General features: G+C 54.2%; 1 protein-coding gene across 1 annotated transcript; it reads right to left on the bottom strand.

The window, feature by feature from the left end:
* Positions 1-445: 445 nt before the first annotated feature.
* CDX1 (caudal type homeobox 1) lies at positions 446-12,581 on the bottom strand (the record flags this gene model as incomplete). The annotated part of the gene is made up of 3 exons (XM_079319904.1): positions 446-690; positions 865-1,010; positions 12,155-12,581. 3 exons carry the CDS (start codon positions 12,579-12,581, stop codon positions 484-486), a joined length of 780 nt encoding a protein of 259 aa, XP_079176030.1. The 3' UTR covers positions 446-483.
* Between the last annotated feature and the right edge of the window lie 6,709 nt (positions 12,582-19,290).

Raw genomic sequence — 19,290 nt, 5'->3', positions numbered from 1 at the left:
CAGCTTGCTCTGCCCTCCTCACTTTCTGGGAGACCAGCTCAGCAGAAATTCATTTTGCCTTGAGTCCAGCCAGGTCTTTTTTCTATTTCAGTCTTGTTCGAACTGCCCAAAAGCACCAGGCAGCTGGATTGCCAGGAACACCAAAGGAAGCACCTGGACCACCACAGGAAAGCCCTCCTCCACCATCACCCTTTCCTTCTGCTGACATCAGGACCTTGCCATGGGCTACAAAGACCAGAGAACAAACCAGTGCGTGGTTCCTATGGGAGAGCAGCACCTAACCCAAGTTTTTTACACAAGGCAGAGCCCACCAAGAGTCCCTTGGGAGGTCCCCACGTGGCTCCTGGCCCAGCCTCGCTGTCTGCCCTGTCAGCCAGGGACAGTCATGTCTTTGGGAAGGGGCTGTCACCCTTCAGAGCACATGGGCTGGCAGGGCTCTGCTGCATAGTGCTTTTCTTTGGGGTCTGTAGCTGGTGAAGAGGGTTAAGGCAAGAATTCTTCCTTGATGGTAAGTGGAGAAGAGGAGACGAGGTTGGGGGCGTTGCTGCTGCAGATTCCCCCGATGGGTCCCAGGGTGCTGACAGCCGGGGGGGTCGGTGTGGTGGTGCTGGTGGGCTGGCTCTGCTGCTGCAGCTTCTTCTTGTTCACCTTCCTCTCCTTTGCCCTCCGATTCTGAAACCAGATTTTCACCTGCAGAGAGGAAAAGATGGCAATGAAGGGATGAGGATGGACGCAGGCAAGGACAGCAATCCCCAGTCCCCATGGAGCAGGGAGGGCATCCCAGAGTTTGGAAAGGCTGTCTGTGGAGCAAGGTGGGCCCATGCCCACCCAGGAGGGGGTTTTGCAGGGCACTGCAGCACTGACCTGGCGCTCGGTCAGCCCCAGGGCTGCGGCCAGCTCGGCCTTGCGGCGGATGGTGATGTAGCGGCTGTAGTGGAACTCCTTCTCCAGCTCCAGGCGCTGGTGGTCCGTGTACACCACCCGGTACTTGTCCTTGGTCCTGGTCTTGCCTGCAGAGAGAGCAGAGTGGGGCTGAGACAACAGGGGAAGAGGGGAGCAGTGGAGTGGAAGGAGCATTCCCAAGGAGACACACAGCCACCCATTGAGAGCTCAGGAGAAACATGGCAGAGCCCTGGGGACCAGTGGGAGGCTCCTACTGGCTTTAACATCCTTCCTGTTTCACATCAGAGCGCTTCTTCTTGTTGGGAAGTACCTGGGTTTTGGTGGAATTGCTTGCTGGAAAGAGCAGGAGGGATTCAGAGTTGCCCCAGGAAGATGGACCATAAATCCCCTGTGTCATGACACATGGTCCCTGCGAGGAGAAGAGCTGCAAGTCCTGTGATGGGCTGAGGAGAGGCTGCCTGGCAGGCTAAGGAAAGCCCAGAGCTTTTTCTAGGAAGCCCCAAACCAAGGTGCCATCATTTGAATGTACATTGATCAGGAAAGGGGAAGGACAGAAAATCCTGGAATGACCACATTTCCCAGCCAGCCAGAGAGTTACTCTGCTTCTCCCTGTACAGAGCTAAGTTAGAGGGCAGTGCTGTAGGTACAGTCTTTAAAGATGCACTGGAGAAAGCCACCTGATGCCTAAGCACTCCTAGGGACTGGCTCCATGGGCCAGGAGTGCTTGGTCAAAGCCTGAACCCCTCCTTGGTCCCCCAGATACGGACAGAGCTTGGGGCCACCAGGATCCACATGTGTGTGCACACAGATGCACATCCTATGGGTTGCAAACAGCACCTGCTGCCTTCTAGCAGAAAAACACAGCCAGAGGCAGACTGGCTGTCTCTTCCCAAGTTCCTTTGTTATTCCACAGGCACACAGGGTGAGGTGTGGAGCTGTGCCTGGGCTGTGGAGGGCTGGTGGCACTCCGAGGGAGAACTGCCTGGCAGTTTGCTGACAAGTGCCTGGTGTTTTCCTCTGCAGAACAACCCATAGGCAGGGAATAAACACAGCTGTGAATATTTGCTTCTCCACCCCAAATTACAAAATCCTGTTGCAGGGAGTCGAGAGTGATGATGCCTGGCCATTTGTTTGTATGGCAGACATCATTACTCATTTTCTCCTGAATTTCTGATGCTGAGAGCAGTGCTGCTGTGGGAAGGAGTGGGAGCAAGCTAAGAACAGCTCCATGGATTTCCCTGGGTGTATCAACATGGACAGGATACTGCACACCACTGCTGCAGATGTGCAGAAAGGGATTTCTAGTGACCCAGCAACCTACATAACTGTGCTTGCAGCCTGGTTCTGCCAGGAAAGGGGATCTCTGTGTGCCTACCATCCTGTTAATCTGTTCTCCCTAATGAATCCTTTGCACATCCACCTTTTGGGCCAAATCAGTTGGACTCTGGGCAGTCTCAGCAAGACAGTTCAATTCTGACACCGAGTGAAAGCAGGAGTTTAGGTAAGGCAAAGGAAAACTGGGCTCTAGACACTCCAATAAGACATCAGAGAACATCCACAGAGCAAAACCTCAACATCCAGGCTGTTTGTCAACCAGCTCAGTTTTAGTTTTGGCAGTGTCTCTCCTGCTCTCCCATTGGAAGGAGATGGAGACATTCCTAAGCCACCTCTTATGCTGAAACTTAAATGTAAAAGAGTTCAAGACAGGACAACCCATGGCCACAGAGTACTGCAGGTGGGAGAGGGGCTCCCTTGCAGCATCATGGGATGGAAGAAAGCAGCTGGTTTTCTGCTGGATAAGCAGGAGCCACAAGGATCCAGCTCATGGCATTGATCACTGAGGAAACCCAGTGTGGGAGTGGGAGCAAGCAGGACCTGGGATGGGCATGGAAAGCATCTCACCCAGCTGGGACTTGATGCTGGCACTCCCAGGCACACAAGGAGCAGTCACTCAATTCAAGTTAGCACCCAGTTTCCATGACCATGCCACTGTCTGTGTCCTGCTGGTGGTGCTGGCACGGGCTCAGCACAGCCTGAGCAGGGTGATGGCCGAGGGTCCCAGCACAGCCCCCAAGAGGCACTGAAGCTCTCCAGTGATCCATGGAAGAGGGAAGGAGCCCAACAAGGCTGCAATATGACCAGGAACAGAACCAGAGTTCCAGCACCAGGGCAGGACTTCAGCCACTAAATCATATTTGAGGGAGTGATGAATTCAGTGAATGTTCCAGAGTGGGGAGCCCAGATCATCCCCGGGCTGGTCAGAAACAAACACCTAATTTGTCCTCACCACCATCAGGTCAAACCTGAGCATACCACACAGGGTGAAAAAAGGGTAAAAAAGGTTAATTTGACTGAGCAAAGTGTTTGTGGAATATCTGCAGAGACAGGGCTGAAACACAGAGATTCTGTGTGCAAGGGGTGTATGGCAGCTTTGCCAGGCACTTGTCTCCAATCTGGCACAAATCAGCTATGACAGCTCCAAATTAAAATGCCCACAGGAGACTCTGCTGGGCTGGAGGGATGCTGGAGGCTCCCAGCCCATGCAGGATCTGCACCCTGCCCTTATTCCTCCACAGGAATGGCCTCTGTCCATCCCAAGGGTCACTGCTGCCTCTCACCACCCTGCAGGGGAAGGGTTCACCAGCATCCAAAGAACTTCTGCACCCCAGCCCAGGGGGGGCCTGTGCTGAATCTGCAAACACAGCAATTCCCAAGAAGTTACAGAATAAACCAGATGCTCTGGTGGAGATTTATGTGAGGTTTAGCAGCTCCGTGAGAAACTGGGTTCCCTCTGGCTGCTCCAGGCTCAGGGGCTCCTGCAAGATTTTTCTTTCTCATAGATTCATCTCTTTTTTTTTTTTTTTCTGGGTTGTTTTTTTTTTTTTCATTTGAAAGCAAAAGCCTCTCTAAAGAGATAATAACTTTAAAATAGTCTTACTTGCAATGTTTTTGTTTGAACACCACTGTTTGGACAAAAGGAACACCTGGAAAGTGAAGGAGTTGACAGATAGAGTAAAAAAAATAAAGACTAAAGAAATAAGGCAGTTTGTGAATATCACATATGCCATGAATTTCAGTAGGAATTATTATTTCCTGCTGCAGCTGTAAATAGATCCATCACAGCCTGTTCTTTGTTATTCCTTCTTCATCCTTCATCCTGGATGGAGGTTGGGCTTTGCCTCAGGGCTGGCAGAGCCATCACTGGGTGAGCTGGGCACCAGACTCAATATCAGTATCAATACCATCACTTGTTGCTCAGTATCAGGTAGAAAAGACTCAAAACAGGGGGCTGACAACCAAGCCAGAGATGGAAAGTTATTCACCTCCACTAATTGCTGGTTTCGGATGTTTGCTGAATTCAGGGATGTTCTGTGGGTGATTCACAAGGAAAAGAAAAGGATTTGCAAGAAATACTATTGACAATGAATAATTCAACTACCTTGAATATGAATGCTGGGTTACACTTAACTCTCTCCTGGAGACTTTTTTATGGCTCTGTGAAAAGAAAGAGGAAATTCGGGACAAGCCAATCCTGTTCCTTACAGGGAATCCTCATGCCTATGGCCAAACAGGGATGGAACTGCTCCTGCATTCCCAGCCAAGCCTGGCAAAGCTGAAACAGGAGTCCCGTGGCTGTGCCCCAGGAGGGAGTGTGGATGGGCTGCAGAGGGGGTGCCAGTGATGTCTCTTGGCACAGTTTGAGCCCCTTCCAACCCTGCTGTGCACTTACAGCCCCTCCTGCTTGTCCCCAAAAGCCCAGGCAGAGGAAGTGCTTGGGCAGGCAAATGCAGCCATCCGTGGGGCCAGTGGGAATGGTTTTGGCTCTGGGATCAAGGCAGGGCCAATGACAGCGTGGGGAGAGGGCATCGTTAGCACTGTTAATGTGTAACCCTAATAGCACTCACCTGAACTGTGATTAGATAAGGGAATAGCTTTAATGTGCTGGGCAAAGCCCGAGGGACGCGCTCCCCAGCGTGCACACACAGGGGGATGGAGTCCTGACCCCAGCCTGGATTCACTCCCACAGCCCTGCCCCAAAACTGGGATACCAGAGCTCCTGCCCTGCATCAACAGCCTGGCAGGGAAAGGGAAAATCAGAGAGGATCCTGTGCCCACCACCCCAAGCTCTCTCCCCTCATAGCCACAGCGGAGGCTGCCAGGAAGGGGATATTTCACCATCATCTGGCCTGCAAAAAGGATGGCTTTAAATAAAAAACTGTCCCCCAAAAACCCTAACAGACTCAGAATTGTGAGACTGGTCCCACATTATCTGATGGCATTACAAAATTATAATGCTGAAAAACATCAGGTGATAGAGTCCTGTCACCACAGAGCACCTGGGAAGGAACTGATCCATACTGGAGGTAAAGTGCAGGACATAAGGCTGTCCCTTCCATGTGGGCTTTTCCTCTCCATGATAAAGCTCCTCCATTCTGAATGAACACCATCTACTTGCAAAGAGGATAAAATCTTCCCATTCCAGAGGAATCAGTGCTCTATCAGGATCCAGCATTTCTCTGCAGGGAAAACACCAAGGAAAACTTCCCTCATCTCTGACAGAGCTTAGGCAACCCAACAGCTGGAGAAATTGAGGCACACAGTCCCAGGGTCAGAGCCATGAAATTCGTTGGACAGCTTAACCCCCAGTTCTTCTGCAGCTCCATGAGGGGAAATCCCTCTCACAACCCCACAAAACCAAGGGCAGCCAGCAGAGAAATGCCCCATGACAGAGACTCTAGGCCCAGGAAGGAGCTGAGATCGGGTCCTAAAGTTCAGGAGCCTCCAGGCTGACTGGAGCCACCCCCATCTGGCAGCCAGATGTGCTCCAGCTGCCTGTGTGCAGAGGGGTGGATGCTCCCTCTGCTGAGCAGCACTGACGGGAGCTGCAGTGCCCAGAGCTGATGCTGAGGCTGGGGACAGGCAACGCAGCTCCTTTCACCATCCCTAACCCGACCCTAAACGGGAACCCAAATTCTGCACTGGTGGTGGCAAGGGCTGAGCCCCTGATGCCCTCCCTGTTCACCCCCTCCCCACACTCATTTTTGCCCCTCCTTTCCCCTCCTGCTCCAGCAGCCACTCCAAAACACCCACGCTCCTCTGTGGCTGGGGAGGGGGGGATAAACCCGAGCCCCTCGCACTCCCTGAGTGCTGGGAACCAGCAGCTCACGGTTTTCACAAGCCTTCCCCTTCCCCTGCATACTTCAGCATCCTCAGCTATTTTTCCTCTGCCACAGGAAGCAGAGGAGTGATGGATGGGATGGACACGAGGCGAAGGACCGGAGCCATGTGGCTTGTTTCATCACAGGCAGTGAGGAATGACCCCCTCTGCAGGGCAATCCTTCCGAGATCCCTGCCTGACATCACTCCTCTGCCAGAGGGAACTGCATTCAGACAAGGCTGGGTGTCAAAATGTGGGTGAGAGTAACCACACATCCTCTCTGCACATATTTAATGTCTCCGTGCTGTGGAGGGAGGGAATGTTGGATGAATCCTCGCTTCCAAAGCTCCCCCATCTTTACTCTGCGTTGGAAAAATGGGCACTTGAGACATCAGGGTTGAGGCAGGACTTATCCTGGGGTCTGAGGGCCCTGCCAAAAAGCCCAGCAATGTTCCTACACCCAGGGTAACTCTCTCCATGGTGGTTCACCTCGCACAACCTCAATATTCCTTCCTGGTGCCAAATGCTCCAGAGCAAACTGGAATTCTCCCATGTGCACTGGGAGGCAATAGAACCTGGTTCAAGATGGTATGGTGAGCACTGGGACACGTTTCACTTGCCAAACTTGCTTGACCCAATGGCTTTCTGGCCTCCTGCTCACAGAGGATCAAGCTCTGTGTTCCCTAAAATATTTGCTCTAAGTGAGTGTGTGGCTGGGGAATGCATGCATGGGGGTTGTAGCCCCAGCAGAGCTCAAGGCAGAGCCCAGATTTGGTGCTCAGCACAGCCAGGCAGGAAAGACCAGAAACACCTGGTCAAAGAGCTGGATTTGGAGAGTGCAGACTGGTGTGCAGGAGCACAGGCTGGCTCTGGCTGGGTTTTGCACAGGCTGGCCCTGGCTGGGTTTTGCACAGCCAGCAGAGTGAGACAGGGACAGAGCTGCACCCACATCCACACCCATCAGTGGGGACACCCCTCCTGCAAGTCTCATCCTCCTCCCAGGAGGTGCAAACCCCAAGGGGATGAGGAGCAGATGTCTGGTGTTTGCAGTGAGCTGGAGGGTCCCCACGCTCTTGGACACGGGCAATACAACCAAAAGCCCTTCATCCCCAGGGGCAGCAGCATGAAGCTGGGTGTTGGACCAAGTCTTTCCCAGCCCTGCAGTCATTCTACCCTTTCCTCTGGCACCTGGCACATTCCTCCAGTTGTTGCCATGTTTTATGGGCACTGAGCTGAGCGCCAGCCTGGCTCCTGTGCCGGGTCAAAGACCGCGGCAGCGCGGGAGGACGGGGAGCGCCGGGTGACACACGGGCTGCTGGCACACGTGGGGCGAGCACAGCCCCACTCAGAACACCCCCCCACTCCCTGATCCAGCCCTGATCCAGCCCTGATCCAGCCCTGATCCAGCTCATCCCAGCCTGCCAGCTCACCTGCAGTAGGAGGAGGAGGACAGCAAGGCAGTGGGGGTCCCATATGGACACAGGGATCCTCTCCCCCTTTGCAGCCCCATAGGATTTGGCCCATCCTTGCCATGGGGCAGTGTGGGGGAAGGATCCAGCCCCTTATCCAAGCAATCACAAAGCTAACAGGGCTGGAGTGGGTGTCCTTGAAAGGTCCCCTACAGGAAACATCTGTCATTGGCCAGAGGTTTAAAGTGTCCCTCCACTAATCCCCGGGGTATTAGCCAGCCAAGCCCATCACGTAGGTACTGCCAGTACTCCAGGGAAGCCCTTTTTGTTCAAGGAAAGTCAATTCTAGGAAAGTTTGAGAGGCCTGTACCTTGGCCAGCAGGCTAAGCAGTCAACAAACCCAGCTGGGGCCAGGAGCAGGTTGTGGGTTAATAATTCAAGGGAAGAAGAATGATGGGGCCCGACACACACCCCAAGTGTCCCAGTGAAGGAAAGGATCTCTCAGGGAATGAGCATGTTCTAAAGAGAGGCTCCCCATGCAGGGACTGACCAGGGAAATGCACTGTCCCCCAGCCAGCACCATCATCCCAAAACATACCAACCATGGCATGAATCCCAGCAGTCCAGGGGAAATGTTTCTGTCTCATTATTGGGATTTTTTACTCTTTCCCCCAGGGTTCATGGGCCCCACTTGGAAAATAAACAGAGCTGGAAAACTGACCTAGAAAAAATAAAGCTGAGATGGAAAGCTGCACACCCAGCAAATCACCACATGCTCAGAGCATCACTGCTTGCTCTCCATCACCCCAAAACCTGTGTGGGCACCACAGGCATTGGTACCACACAAAGCCCTGATCACATTTGCCTCTGCAAGGGATGCTCCAATTGCACTTTCACTTGCAATATTTAGCATTGCAGCCCCTGCTCAATTAGTGACCTAAAAGCCAGACCCGAGGCAGTATCTGCGGATTTGCATGACTAACAAGCAGAGGGTGAATTTCAAAGTTCAGCCAGCCCCACTTCCAGCCACCTTCCTGAGCTTTTTATAAACCCTGGGTGCAATTCACAGGGAAGTTTGCAAATAATTGTGAATAAGGAGGAAGCATGAGGCTCTGACATGCTGCTAGTGAAAATTTTATGAGCAGAAAAGGAGGTGACATTGGAGGGAGAAATGAAGCCTCGGGACATCTTCCAGCTTGGTTTCCTGTAACTCCCAATTCCCAGTGATTGGCATTGCAATTCCTTCTGCTGCTGGGTTACCTCAGCTCATCCAGGAGAAGCACAAATGAATGTAACAGGTACAGAAAATCCACCCCTGTAATGCCTGACTCTGCAGTGAGTCACTGGGAGATTTCTCATTGATTTTTCTTAAGCTCTGGATCACATTTGCAGAAGTACCCAACACACTCATATTCCCTGCACAACACTTCATTTTACTACCATGCAGCTCTTCCCCAAAAGCTTTCAAACTATGGCCAGGAGCTGTTCATATGAGCCAAGACAGAAAGGGAACATTAATTTACTACCCTCTGAAGTATTATGATTTATAGCATTCACAATGAAACTGTTGATATTTATAGCAAAAACCCCCATGTATTCATTTCCTATTCCCACTGCAGTGAGATGAGGAGTTTATCAATCCAGACTGATTAAAGTCCAGTTCATTGATTTCAATAAAATGATTCATTTAAGAACTTCATTCTTATCTATGTGAAACCCATCTCTACCCTACTCTCTTTCAAGCTTAATGAAGACTTTTATTTAAAGGGCAGCACTGGAAAACACCAACTGCATCCCACATCTCCCAGCTCATGGACCCAGCAGAGGTGCAAGGGTAGGTCCTTAATCTGTGGGTGACTTAGAAAAGGAGCTTACTGGTCATCCATCCTAAGGAAACCAGCCCAAAAAAGGGCCTTTCACCCCTGCCTGGCTGTGGTGGGGCTGGGGCAGCTCCTGTGTGTGAGAGGAGCAAGGCTGGTTTATTTGCTCCTTTGTATGTATTTGATCTAGGAGATACAAACTAAGCAACTAATGGTATTTTTTCAGAATTCAATCAACTCAGTTGTCGTCTAACTCAATCAGAGGCACTTTCAAGCTCCTGTTTTATCTCAGCCTCACTGCTGGGTGTGAACCCATGACCTTGATCCAGAGGAGAGGTGTGCTGATGGCTTTCCTTCCCCATTCATTCTCCCTCCCACCTCTCAGAAGAAACTAAGATGTTCAGACCTACAAAACCTGTGGAAGTGGCAGGGTCCCCACTGCAGGGGAGGGTTGCACATCACATTTCCCTTTCCACCCTGGGCAGAGGGGAGCCCTCAGCCCTGGCACGCCTGTAGGTCTCCATCACTGCATCTGGAGGGAAGCATTTCTCCTAAATAGTTACATTCAGTGCTTAAAATGGGACAGGAAATACCAGCCTGCCTCTCCCTCCTCTTTCCACTCTTGGGCTGGGTTTTTTTCCATTTATCAGGATGTTCTGCCTGCTTCACTGCAGACACTGGTCCCCACTCCTGCCACACAGATTCTGGGAATACAAGTAGGTATTTTCCATGCTGGAAGACCCCAAGCACCTCTGCAGAAGACCCTTATATAGCATTTGGCTACTGAGAATAGTTCAGAGCCAAAAAACAAGCCAAAAACTGGAGGCACTTTGCAAAGAGGGAGCTCAGGCCCTGATTCCTGATATGGGGCAGCAGTAACTCAAAGCAAACTCATCCCTGAGGGATGCCCACAGTCACTCCTGTAGAGAGTCTGGCCCCAGCAGTGCTCTGAGGAGCTCATGGCCAGCACAGGAGAGGAGTGGCAGGTTCAGACAAGCCCCATGGGTCCCACTGGGAAGGGTCCGGGTTGGGAAGATGAAAGGGTGAGGGTAGGTCAGGACAAAGGGCCCACACCTCACCTCACTGCCAAAGGAGCCGGCCACCATCTCCATGACAAAGAGAAGTCCTTGTCAATTTGGGCTGGCCCCGAGGGGGATCTGCCCACCGCCTTTGAAGTGGGCAGCAGGGCGGGTGGGGGGCTGGGGTCACCCAGACGCTTTCCCCAGGTCAGGAGTTCAGCAGGGACAGGACCCTGTTCCTGGGGACAGCCCATGACCACTCAGTGCCCAGGCCAGAGGTAATCCCAGGAAGCAGGGCACCTTTCCTGCAGAGCTGGCACACAGCAGCCGTGCACCTGCAGCAGCCATGGCCACCAGCCACGTGGCACTGTCCCCAGTGCACACACTGTGCCCCTCACACCACACACACACACACACACACACACACACACATACACACACCATGGACACACCATCCTCATCACAGCACCCTGCACACTCACACTGTGCACCACACCATCCTCAGCACAGCACCCTGCACACACACACACCATGGACACACCATCCTCATCACAGCACCCTGCACACTCACACTATGGACACACCATCCTCAGCACAGCACCCTGCACACTCACACTGTGCACCACACCATCCTCATCACAGCACCCTGCACACTCACACTATGGACACACCATCCTCATCACAGCACCCTGCACACACACACCATGGACACACCATCCTCATCACAGCACCCTGCACACACACACCATGGACACACCATCCTCAGCACAGCATCCTGCACACTCACACACCATGGACACACCATCCTCATCACAGCACCCTGCACACTCACACACCATGGACACACCATCCTCAGCACAGCACCCTGAACACTCACACTGTGCACCACACCATCCTCAGCACAGCACCCTGCACACTCACACTGTGCACCACACCATCCTCAGCACAGCACCCTGCACACACACTGAGCAGCACACCATCCTCATCACAGCACCATGCACACACACATCATGAACACACCATCCTCAGCACAGCATGCTGCACACTCACACTATGGACACACCATCCTCATCACAGCACCCTGCACACACACACCATGGACACACCATCCTCATCACAGCACCCTGCACACACACCATGAACCACACCATCCTCAGCACAGCATGCTGCACACTCACAGCATGCACCACATCATCCTCATCACAGCACTCTGCACACACACTGTGCACCCCACCATCCTCATCACAGCACCCTGCACACACACACCTGGTGGCACACAACACACCTGGTGGCACTGCCTGTACACACTGACTCCTCATGGTGCCCTGCACACTCAGAGCCTGTAGCCATGCTGAACCCACCTCATCCACATGCACACAGCACAGATATAGACACAGCTCCTTCCCTGCACACACACACAGCTTTGGGCACCTTGCACACACACACACACACACACACACACACACACCATGCACAGGCTCCCACACAGCCACAGCCCCACATGCTCACCCTTGCTCTCACTTTTGAGACCCTGCCATCCTACACTCCTGGGGGGTCCTGGGGGTCTCTGGCTCTGTCCATCCTACCCAGTGGCCAGCTGGAGAAAAGGACTTTCTGGCCGTACAAGCCCAGCTGCCAGCGTGGAAGGACAGCACCCTTGCTGCCCATCCTCATCCCCTGCCACTCAGAGTTCCCCTGCTCTTTGAGGACCGGGTGTCGTGCCGCGGGCAGCCTAAGCTCGCTGTCCCTGTCCCTCTGTCAGTCCCCACGCAGGGAGAGCAAGAGCAGGATCCGGCCCTGCAGAGCCCCAAGCCCAGGGACTCTCTGCTCCGAGGGTTTCCTTACCGTTGTTGCTGGTGCTGGGAATGCTGCGCCTCATCCACTCATACGGGGTGCGCCTCTGGGCATTAGGGGACAGCTGGGGCACCGAGCTGCTGATGGGTGGGGGCAAGAGTCCAGAGCCCGGGGGCTGAATGGCGTTAAAATCTGGGGGGCTGAATCCAAACTGGCCCGGGCTGGCGGTGGAAGGGGTGGCGGCGGGGCCGTAGGAATGCCAGTCCTCCTTGGCAGGGGTGTAGGGAGAGCCCCAGGCTGCGGCCGGCTGCCCGTGGTGCAGCTCGTTGTTGATCCCCGGCACATGGTGGTAGCTGGCGAAGTCCGAGTACTGCGGCGGCCCCGGCACGTAGTTCTGGGGGCTGAGGTTGAGGCTGGGGTGCCGGACCGGGCTGGGATACATGTTGGTATCCTTATCCACAAGATATCCCACGTACATCTTCGCGGGCCGACCCCGCGCTCATGCTGCGCCGGGAGCCGCGGCTGCGGCGCTGGGTGCGGGGAAATCCGCCCTCCTTCGGCACCGCTCACCTGGGCGCCTTGGGGAGCTGTCCTGGGGCCAGGCACCTCCCTGCCCACGGGCTTTTATTGGGCCCAACCTCTCGCAGCATTTGCATTGAAAGGCAGGTTTGCATTTCAAAGTGCAGAAACCCCAGCGGGTGAGGGGGACGAGTTCAAACTTCCCACTCTGACTGCAAGGAGGATGGGGTAGGGGGTGACCCCAGGGAGCAACGAGGACCCCCCAGCCCGTCTGTCACTACCCCACAACTGTGCCCATGCCGCTGGACCTGGTGCCTCTGTAGCAGTGTAGTAATGACTTTGGGCACATTAAGGTGACATAGGAGTCCCATGAGGACGCCCCAAGGGACCCCACCACCATCCATATCCCAGGAACGGGGTGCCTTGGGATGAACAAAAGCATTGAAAGCATGCAGAGGACAAGCTGACCTGTGTGTGTCTGTCCCCATGCTGGGGGACACCAAGCTCTTGCTCTGAATGGCGTTTTCCTGTGCCCAGCACCAGCATCAGCCTCTTTGGAAAAAAGGAGCTGGTGGAGCCTCTGGGTCTGCATTTCCTTCATCCCAGGGCAAACCCACCTCTCCAATCCTGACAGCAGACAATGCTGGGAGTACCTGGGCTCGCACATCTCCAGGGGCTCAAGGCCCTACAGCAAGAGGAGTTTCTCATCTTTTTTTGTCTCTTAAGAAAGCAAAGCCATCTCCGTAAGTTGGTGATAGGGCAAATCAAGCAGAAAGGGGATGCTTGTGAAGCCCTGTCTGCCTGCAAGATGCGAGGTGCCAGCCACAAATACCAAGCAGAGATCACCCACCCATCACCTGTCAGGTCAGCACTCCAGAGGGGGACAAGGGACTGAGTGACACTGCCCAGAAACTCCACCACTGGCAGCTGGGAACCTCAGCCCTACTGATGCCTCGCTCCCCACCAGTGTCACACTCCAGCTGCACTGGCCACCACTGCAGCCACAGTTATCATTTGCAAGCTGGCTTTTCCCCCTCAATCAGAAGCAGAGTCCACACAGGCCCCAGGAAGAAGTTTTGCCACTTCCTCAAGGCCATCTCTGTCCTTTTCTCTGCACCAGCCCCTTCCCCTGCTAGAAATGTGAGCAGGGCAAGGATGATCCTCACCCTCTTGGGACCAAAACAGTCTGAAACTCAACAGTAGGAAAAAGAAGGAAAAATTGATTAAGGATGGCATTGAGGGCTGAGAGTGGAGCTCTGGACCCTCAGTGGCCTGTGTCAGTCCCAAAAGCCTCATCCCATTGGTCTAGCCCCAGTTCTACCTGAAACTGGGTGCACATATTCTCCTGTGCTACATCCACCTCCTGCAAGGAGGTGGGTGCCAGGATGAGATGTAGATGGGTAGGAGATGAGGGATCAGGTTTACAAGGACAGGGTAAACCCCCAGCAACGGGAAATCACCCCCAGAGCTGCCACCACTTGAGTTCTGTCTCTCCAAACCTGGCATGGCTGCAGGCACCAGGAGAGGTGAGCACTTTGCAGCATCCCCTCTGGAGCCCAGGGTCCCCAACCCCTTGCTCAGCCTTGCCCCAGGTCCCTCCCTTGTGACAAAGGTGACTGTCATGACCGTCCCACCCAGTGATGATCTCAGCTCACCACTCAGCTTGATTGCTTGATGTGCCATGTAACCCCATCTATCCTGGATTTTTCCCAAGCTCTCAGTACAGCCATGGCTTTGTGTAAAGTACAGAGTCAAGGCCACTCTACTCTTCCTTTTCCTCCCATCAGCAAAGAGACTCAGGAAGTAGGGGGGAAAAAAAGAAAATTCCCCCTGAGCAGATGGTGGGAGGTAAAGAGGAACACAGGTGGCTGATGGGTCCTATCCCAGGGGTGGCTGCATTTTACAGACTGGGGTCATTCCTGCCACTGGCTGTTTCTTACAGGCAGTGGCAGGGAGTCCAGGCCCCTTTACCTTTTCCCAGTCTGTGGAGCCAATGCCAAGGGCTCAGGCAGCTGCTGGGGACTGGAGGGCTCAGGGCTCTGGGGCAGCATCCCACACCTGCATCCTCCCCAGGGGAGCAGGTGACAGGTTTGGCAGGGGACAGCATGGCCAGGTGCCCACTGACAGCTGAGCATGATCTCCCTCAGTGTGGGCAAAGGGGACAGGGGAGGACAACTGAGCCATAAAGATCCACCAGTAATAAGTCCCCTCCTCTTTTCTTTGACCCGTTTATTAGTGCTGGTGAAGTTTATTCTGGGGAGGAGGCAGATGAAGAGCCCTCATGGGGTCCCCAAGGAGCATCTCATCTCCTGAGCTGGGGCTGAAGAGTGCTGGCAGGGACCCTTGGTGCCTCAGGCTGCCACCTGCTCTGGGGTCCCATGGGTGAGCAGATGAGGATCTGACAGACACCCTGGGAATCCCCAGCTGGGTGACAGCAAATGGCAGTACCCCCTCCATCCACCCTAGAGACCCCAGAAATGCACTCAACCTGGGGACCACCCCCAGTCCCTCAGACCTGGTATTCCTGGTGGAAACCAGGCAGACACAGCCGAGAGGGAGAGCAGCCAGGGCTCCCTCGATGCTCCCTGGGGCTCGGTGCTGCAATCCGTGATCGAGTGATGCCATCTCCTGGAAGGAGGAGGGCTGGGAGGTCCCTAGGGCCAGGCTGCACGCAGTTATCACAGCTGGAGCAGGGACACCATCCCACCAGCTCCTGTTCCCATGAAGGAGGCACTCAATATGGGAAACCAAGTCCTGCCTTGTCCCCCAACTTGCTTTGAACTCCACCATGGCTTCTGCAGGAGAGGGAGATGCCCACAGAGAATGAAGTAGGTGTCTCCCCTTGCTTCCCTTCTCCCCCACAGCCTCCTGCCCCACCATCTCCCCACTCGCTCCAGCTCCTATTGCTCCCAAAGGCAATTCTGTGGCTTCAGACCAGCATATCCCAGAGCTGCATAGCCCCACTCACATCCCAGTCCAGCCATTCCCTTTCAGCCTTTCCCTTTCAGTCATTCCCCAGCTTCTGAATGCCCCAGGAGTAACCTCTTTTCTCTGGCAATGGAGACATCAGTGCAACCCTCTTGCAGAAGACTACCCCTGCCTCATTTCCACCAGCCTCACTGCAGACTCCTGTGTGGCTTTTGGCTGTACCCAGATGCTTGAGCCATCCCTGTGCTGTCATTTGTGTCCCCATGGTGAGGACAGTCTGCAGAGCTGGTCCCTGGAGAGATGGGTGCTGGACTGGGATAGCCCGAGTGGATGTGCCACCAATGCTGCCATGCAGCTGCCCTCTCCACACCCAGAGCTCAGTGATCTCTTTTGGGATCCAGATCAGCTTTCTTGGCAAATGCAAATGCCACTAATTTTGTGACTATCCTCAAGAGGGCACTGAGGACAGGGACACATGCTGGCAGCCCTCAGCAGGTGTGGGCCCTGCTCTCAGTGGCTTGGGGATGTGATTCCCCCCGCACTGGTGGGGAGCATCCTGGTTTCAGTCCTTGGCTGTGTTTCAGGCGTGGTGCAAGCAGAGGGTTAACGATTCCCACATTAAGTGGCTGCAGATGTGTGGGAAAGTCTGGGGCGAGCGGCCGGCATCGTTATTAGTATTCACCCAGAGCCTGTCGCTGCCTCCCGGGGCTCTGCCGAGCACATTTCAGAGCAGGGCTCGGGTGGGGGTGAGGAGAGTGCGTGGGACGGGGTCGGGAAGGGCCCGAGGTGGGGAAAGGCAGCAGGATAACATCGTGGTCTGTCTGCTGCCTCCTCCAAGTGCCCCAGCCCCTCTAGGGAAGCACCCATAAGGAACAGCACCATGTGTGTATGGCCCAGTGCTACCTCCTGGCACTGCTGGCATCCTGTGCTGTCCATGGCCAGGGTTTCCAGCACTGCAGGAGTGTTCTCAGTGCTGGGGAATGCTGCAGGATCCTCCCAGGATGCTCCCCTTCATGTTATGCTTTGGCATACACTCACTTTGGAAGAAGCCCAGCACTTTCTGTCTCCCCTTCCTCCCTGGGCACTGGTGTCACCCTCCCAGTCAAAGCAGGACCACAGAGCACACGGGGTACAGGCTCCTCTGGGTACCAGGGCAGAGCTTTAGAGACACTGGATGAAGCCTCAGTGCAGCTCCCTGCAGGGCCCAGGATGCAGCCAGGAGCAAGTGCTGGCAGCTGCCACACCAGATGGGCTGCCCAGATGTGGTGCTGTGCTCCCTGGCACCCGCCCCTCCTCTGCTGTGGTCTGCGGCTTGACACCACTTCAGAGCAATGCTGAAATTCCTGGGCTGGTTTGCAGTTGATAGAGGCTCTGAAAACCTGAAGCTGGAGCAAATCTGGCCCTCATCAAACCTTCAGAGAAGTGGATAGGCCAACATCTGCTGCTTCTTTCGTATCTGCATGTCACCTGCTGGCACATGGTACCTGTTGCTGCCCCCAGTGTGGCTGCTTCCACCATTGTCTTGGGTCATTTGGCTCTGGTCTCTCTCCTCTGTGTTAGGCATGGGATGTGGGCTTTTCTCTCTGCTCCCAGCTCTGCCTGGATGGAAGAGCAGTTCAGAGACCTGCTTCAATCCACATGATGCCAGAGCAGACCAAACAGCCTGGAATGTCCTGTCTCAGTGGCTGATTTCCCCAACAGAGACGCTGCACTATACGACCCCAAGCCCCCGTTAGCACTTAACGATGCTTATTGAGGCTGGAAGTCTCAGCTGAGAGGGGTCTGGCATCCCACACTGCAGCTGTCCCAGCCCCAGGGGGACCACTGGGTCCTGCAGCACCACAAAGCACCAAAAATAGAGGTGAGCAGTGAAGGGTTGATGAGGTTGAAGTAGCAGAGCTGCTGCCCTCCACCCACACACTTGCACAAGCGAGTTCCTCTGCCTTTGGTGCTTCCTCTGAGCTGGCCTTTCCCAGGAGCTGCTGTAACCCCAACGTGCTGTTCCTAAACAAAATGTGCGGCTGTGGGTGCTCCCTGGGGATGTACAGAGTGGGCTGACGTGTGCTTGTCGAGCTGCTTGGGCTCCCCAGGGCTCTCTCAGTATCCCCAAACAATGAATCCTGGCCTTTGCAGACTGGGAGGTTTTGTCTGCCAGATTCTTCCTGGTCCCAGCCTGGAGTGGGTATTGGTGCCATCTGTTTGCAAAGGAGAGAGGGGGAAATATGTCCCACTTTAGGCTCAGGATGCTCTGCCCTCAAACATGGTCTGTGTCAGCTTTTCCACCCCTGCTCACCCCAGGTAGTCCATCCCCAGTGCAAGGGGCCCAGCAGGATTGCACCAGTGGGTTTCTCCCTCTCCCACTCTGTCTGGAGCACTCATGTCCTCGGAGAGGGGACACTGCCAGGAAATAGCTCTGTTGACAATTCCCAGCAGCCCTTAGTTCTGCACACATGAACCCACCAGACACATCTTTGTCCCTTGGGAAAAGCCTTGAAGAGCCATGTGCACAGCACGTCCCCTGTGCTGCCTGCCCCCCACACGAGCTGCTCTCAGACTCGCTGGCTCCATTTCTGCACAGCAGCCTGTCCCAGCCCAGGGACAGCGGGGACAGGGCCCTGACACAGGGCCACCACCAGGTCTGGAGTTGGGGGAGCCCACTGGAGCCAGGGCTGTGTCCCTCCTGCAGCTGTCCTGGCATGGAGCTGGCACACCAGCCCGTGCCATGAGTGGCACACAGGGACAACCTGGGTGCTGCAGCCTGGCTCTGCTCACCCTCCACAGCTGCACAAATAAACACCTCCCCTTTGGTTCTCCATAGATACAAGGAAAACATGAAGATAATGCCAGATAAGCAGCAAATCTCTTGGGCTGGCCCAGCCAGAGAATCACTCCCTGTGGCCACTGTACAGGCATTTACTAGCTTGGCAGGAAGGGATGAGTCTGCCTTGCAGAAAAGGCAGAAACACAGATTCCAGCAGTGTTGTCATTATGGGGAGGGCTTTTTAATTCTTAGAAAGAAAAATTATAGAAAGATGGACAGGTATCTTTTCAGGATAGCCAGTGCAGCTTTGCACTTTTTGTTTTTTGGATCAGAGAGAAACACAGAATGGTTGAGTCCAACCCACCACTGCCATCTTCACAACTAACCCATGTCCCCAGCTGCCACATCTAGATATTTTTGAACAGTTCCAGGGATGGTGATTCCACCACTTCTCTTCACATCCTGTTCCAATTCCTGCCCACCCTTAAGCATCCCCAAGATGAAAACAGTGATGAGAACTGATGGGTCAAAAGGCAGTTTTCATCCAAAGATGACCTGTCCCTTGTTACGGTGCTAAAACAAATTGAAAAAAAATCCCCTTCTGGACACATGATAATGTTCTGCCGACTGAAAGTTTCTCAGAAATTTAATTTGAGCCCATTAAGATGGTGGGAGGATTTAAAACTGGTTCATCACCTGGATTCCATCCCTACCAGGGCACTAGGGGTGTAGGACATCTGAGATGATGGCATGGCTAAGGTAATCACTCCTGCCACCTCTCCAGCTCTTGGCAGCACCAACTGCCCCAAATCCCCAGCTAAACCCACCCTCTGCTGCAGAAAACCTTTTATCCCCCTTTCCAAAAAAGAAGAGTCCAAGGGTGTGTTGGTGGTCCCCAAGGGGCAGTGCCATTCAGGAGCCAGGAGCTGCAGGGCCAGCACAGCACAGCACAGGGAGGCATCTGGGGGAATACATGGAG

The sequence above is a fragment of the Erithacus rubecula genome (genome assembly GCF_903797595.1).
Source record: "Erithacus rubecula genome assembly, chromosome: 16".
Taxonomy (NCBI): domain Eukaryota; kingdom Metazoa; phylum Chordata; class Aves; order Passeriformes; family Muscicapidae; genus Erithacus; species Erithacus rubecula.
The sequence above is the reverse complement of the archived record's forward strand: the minus strand, read 5'-3'. Positions and strand labels throughout refer to the sequence as shown.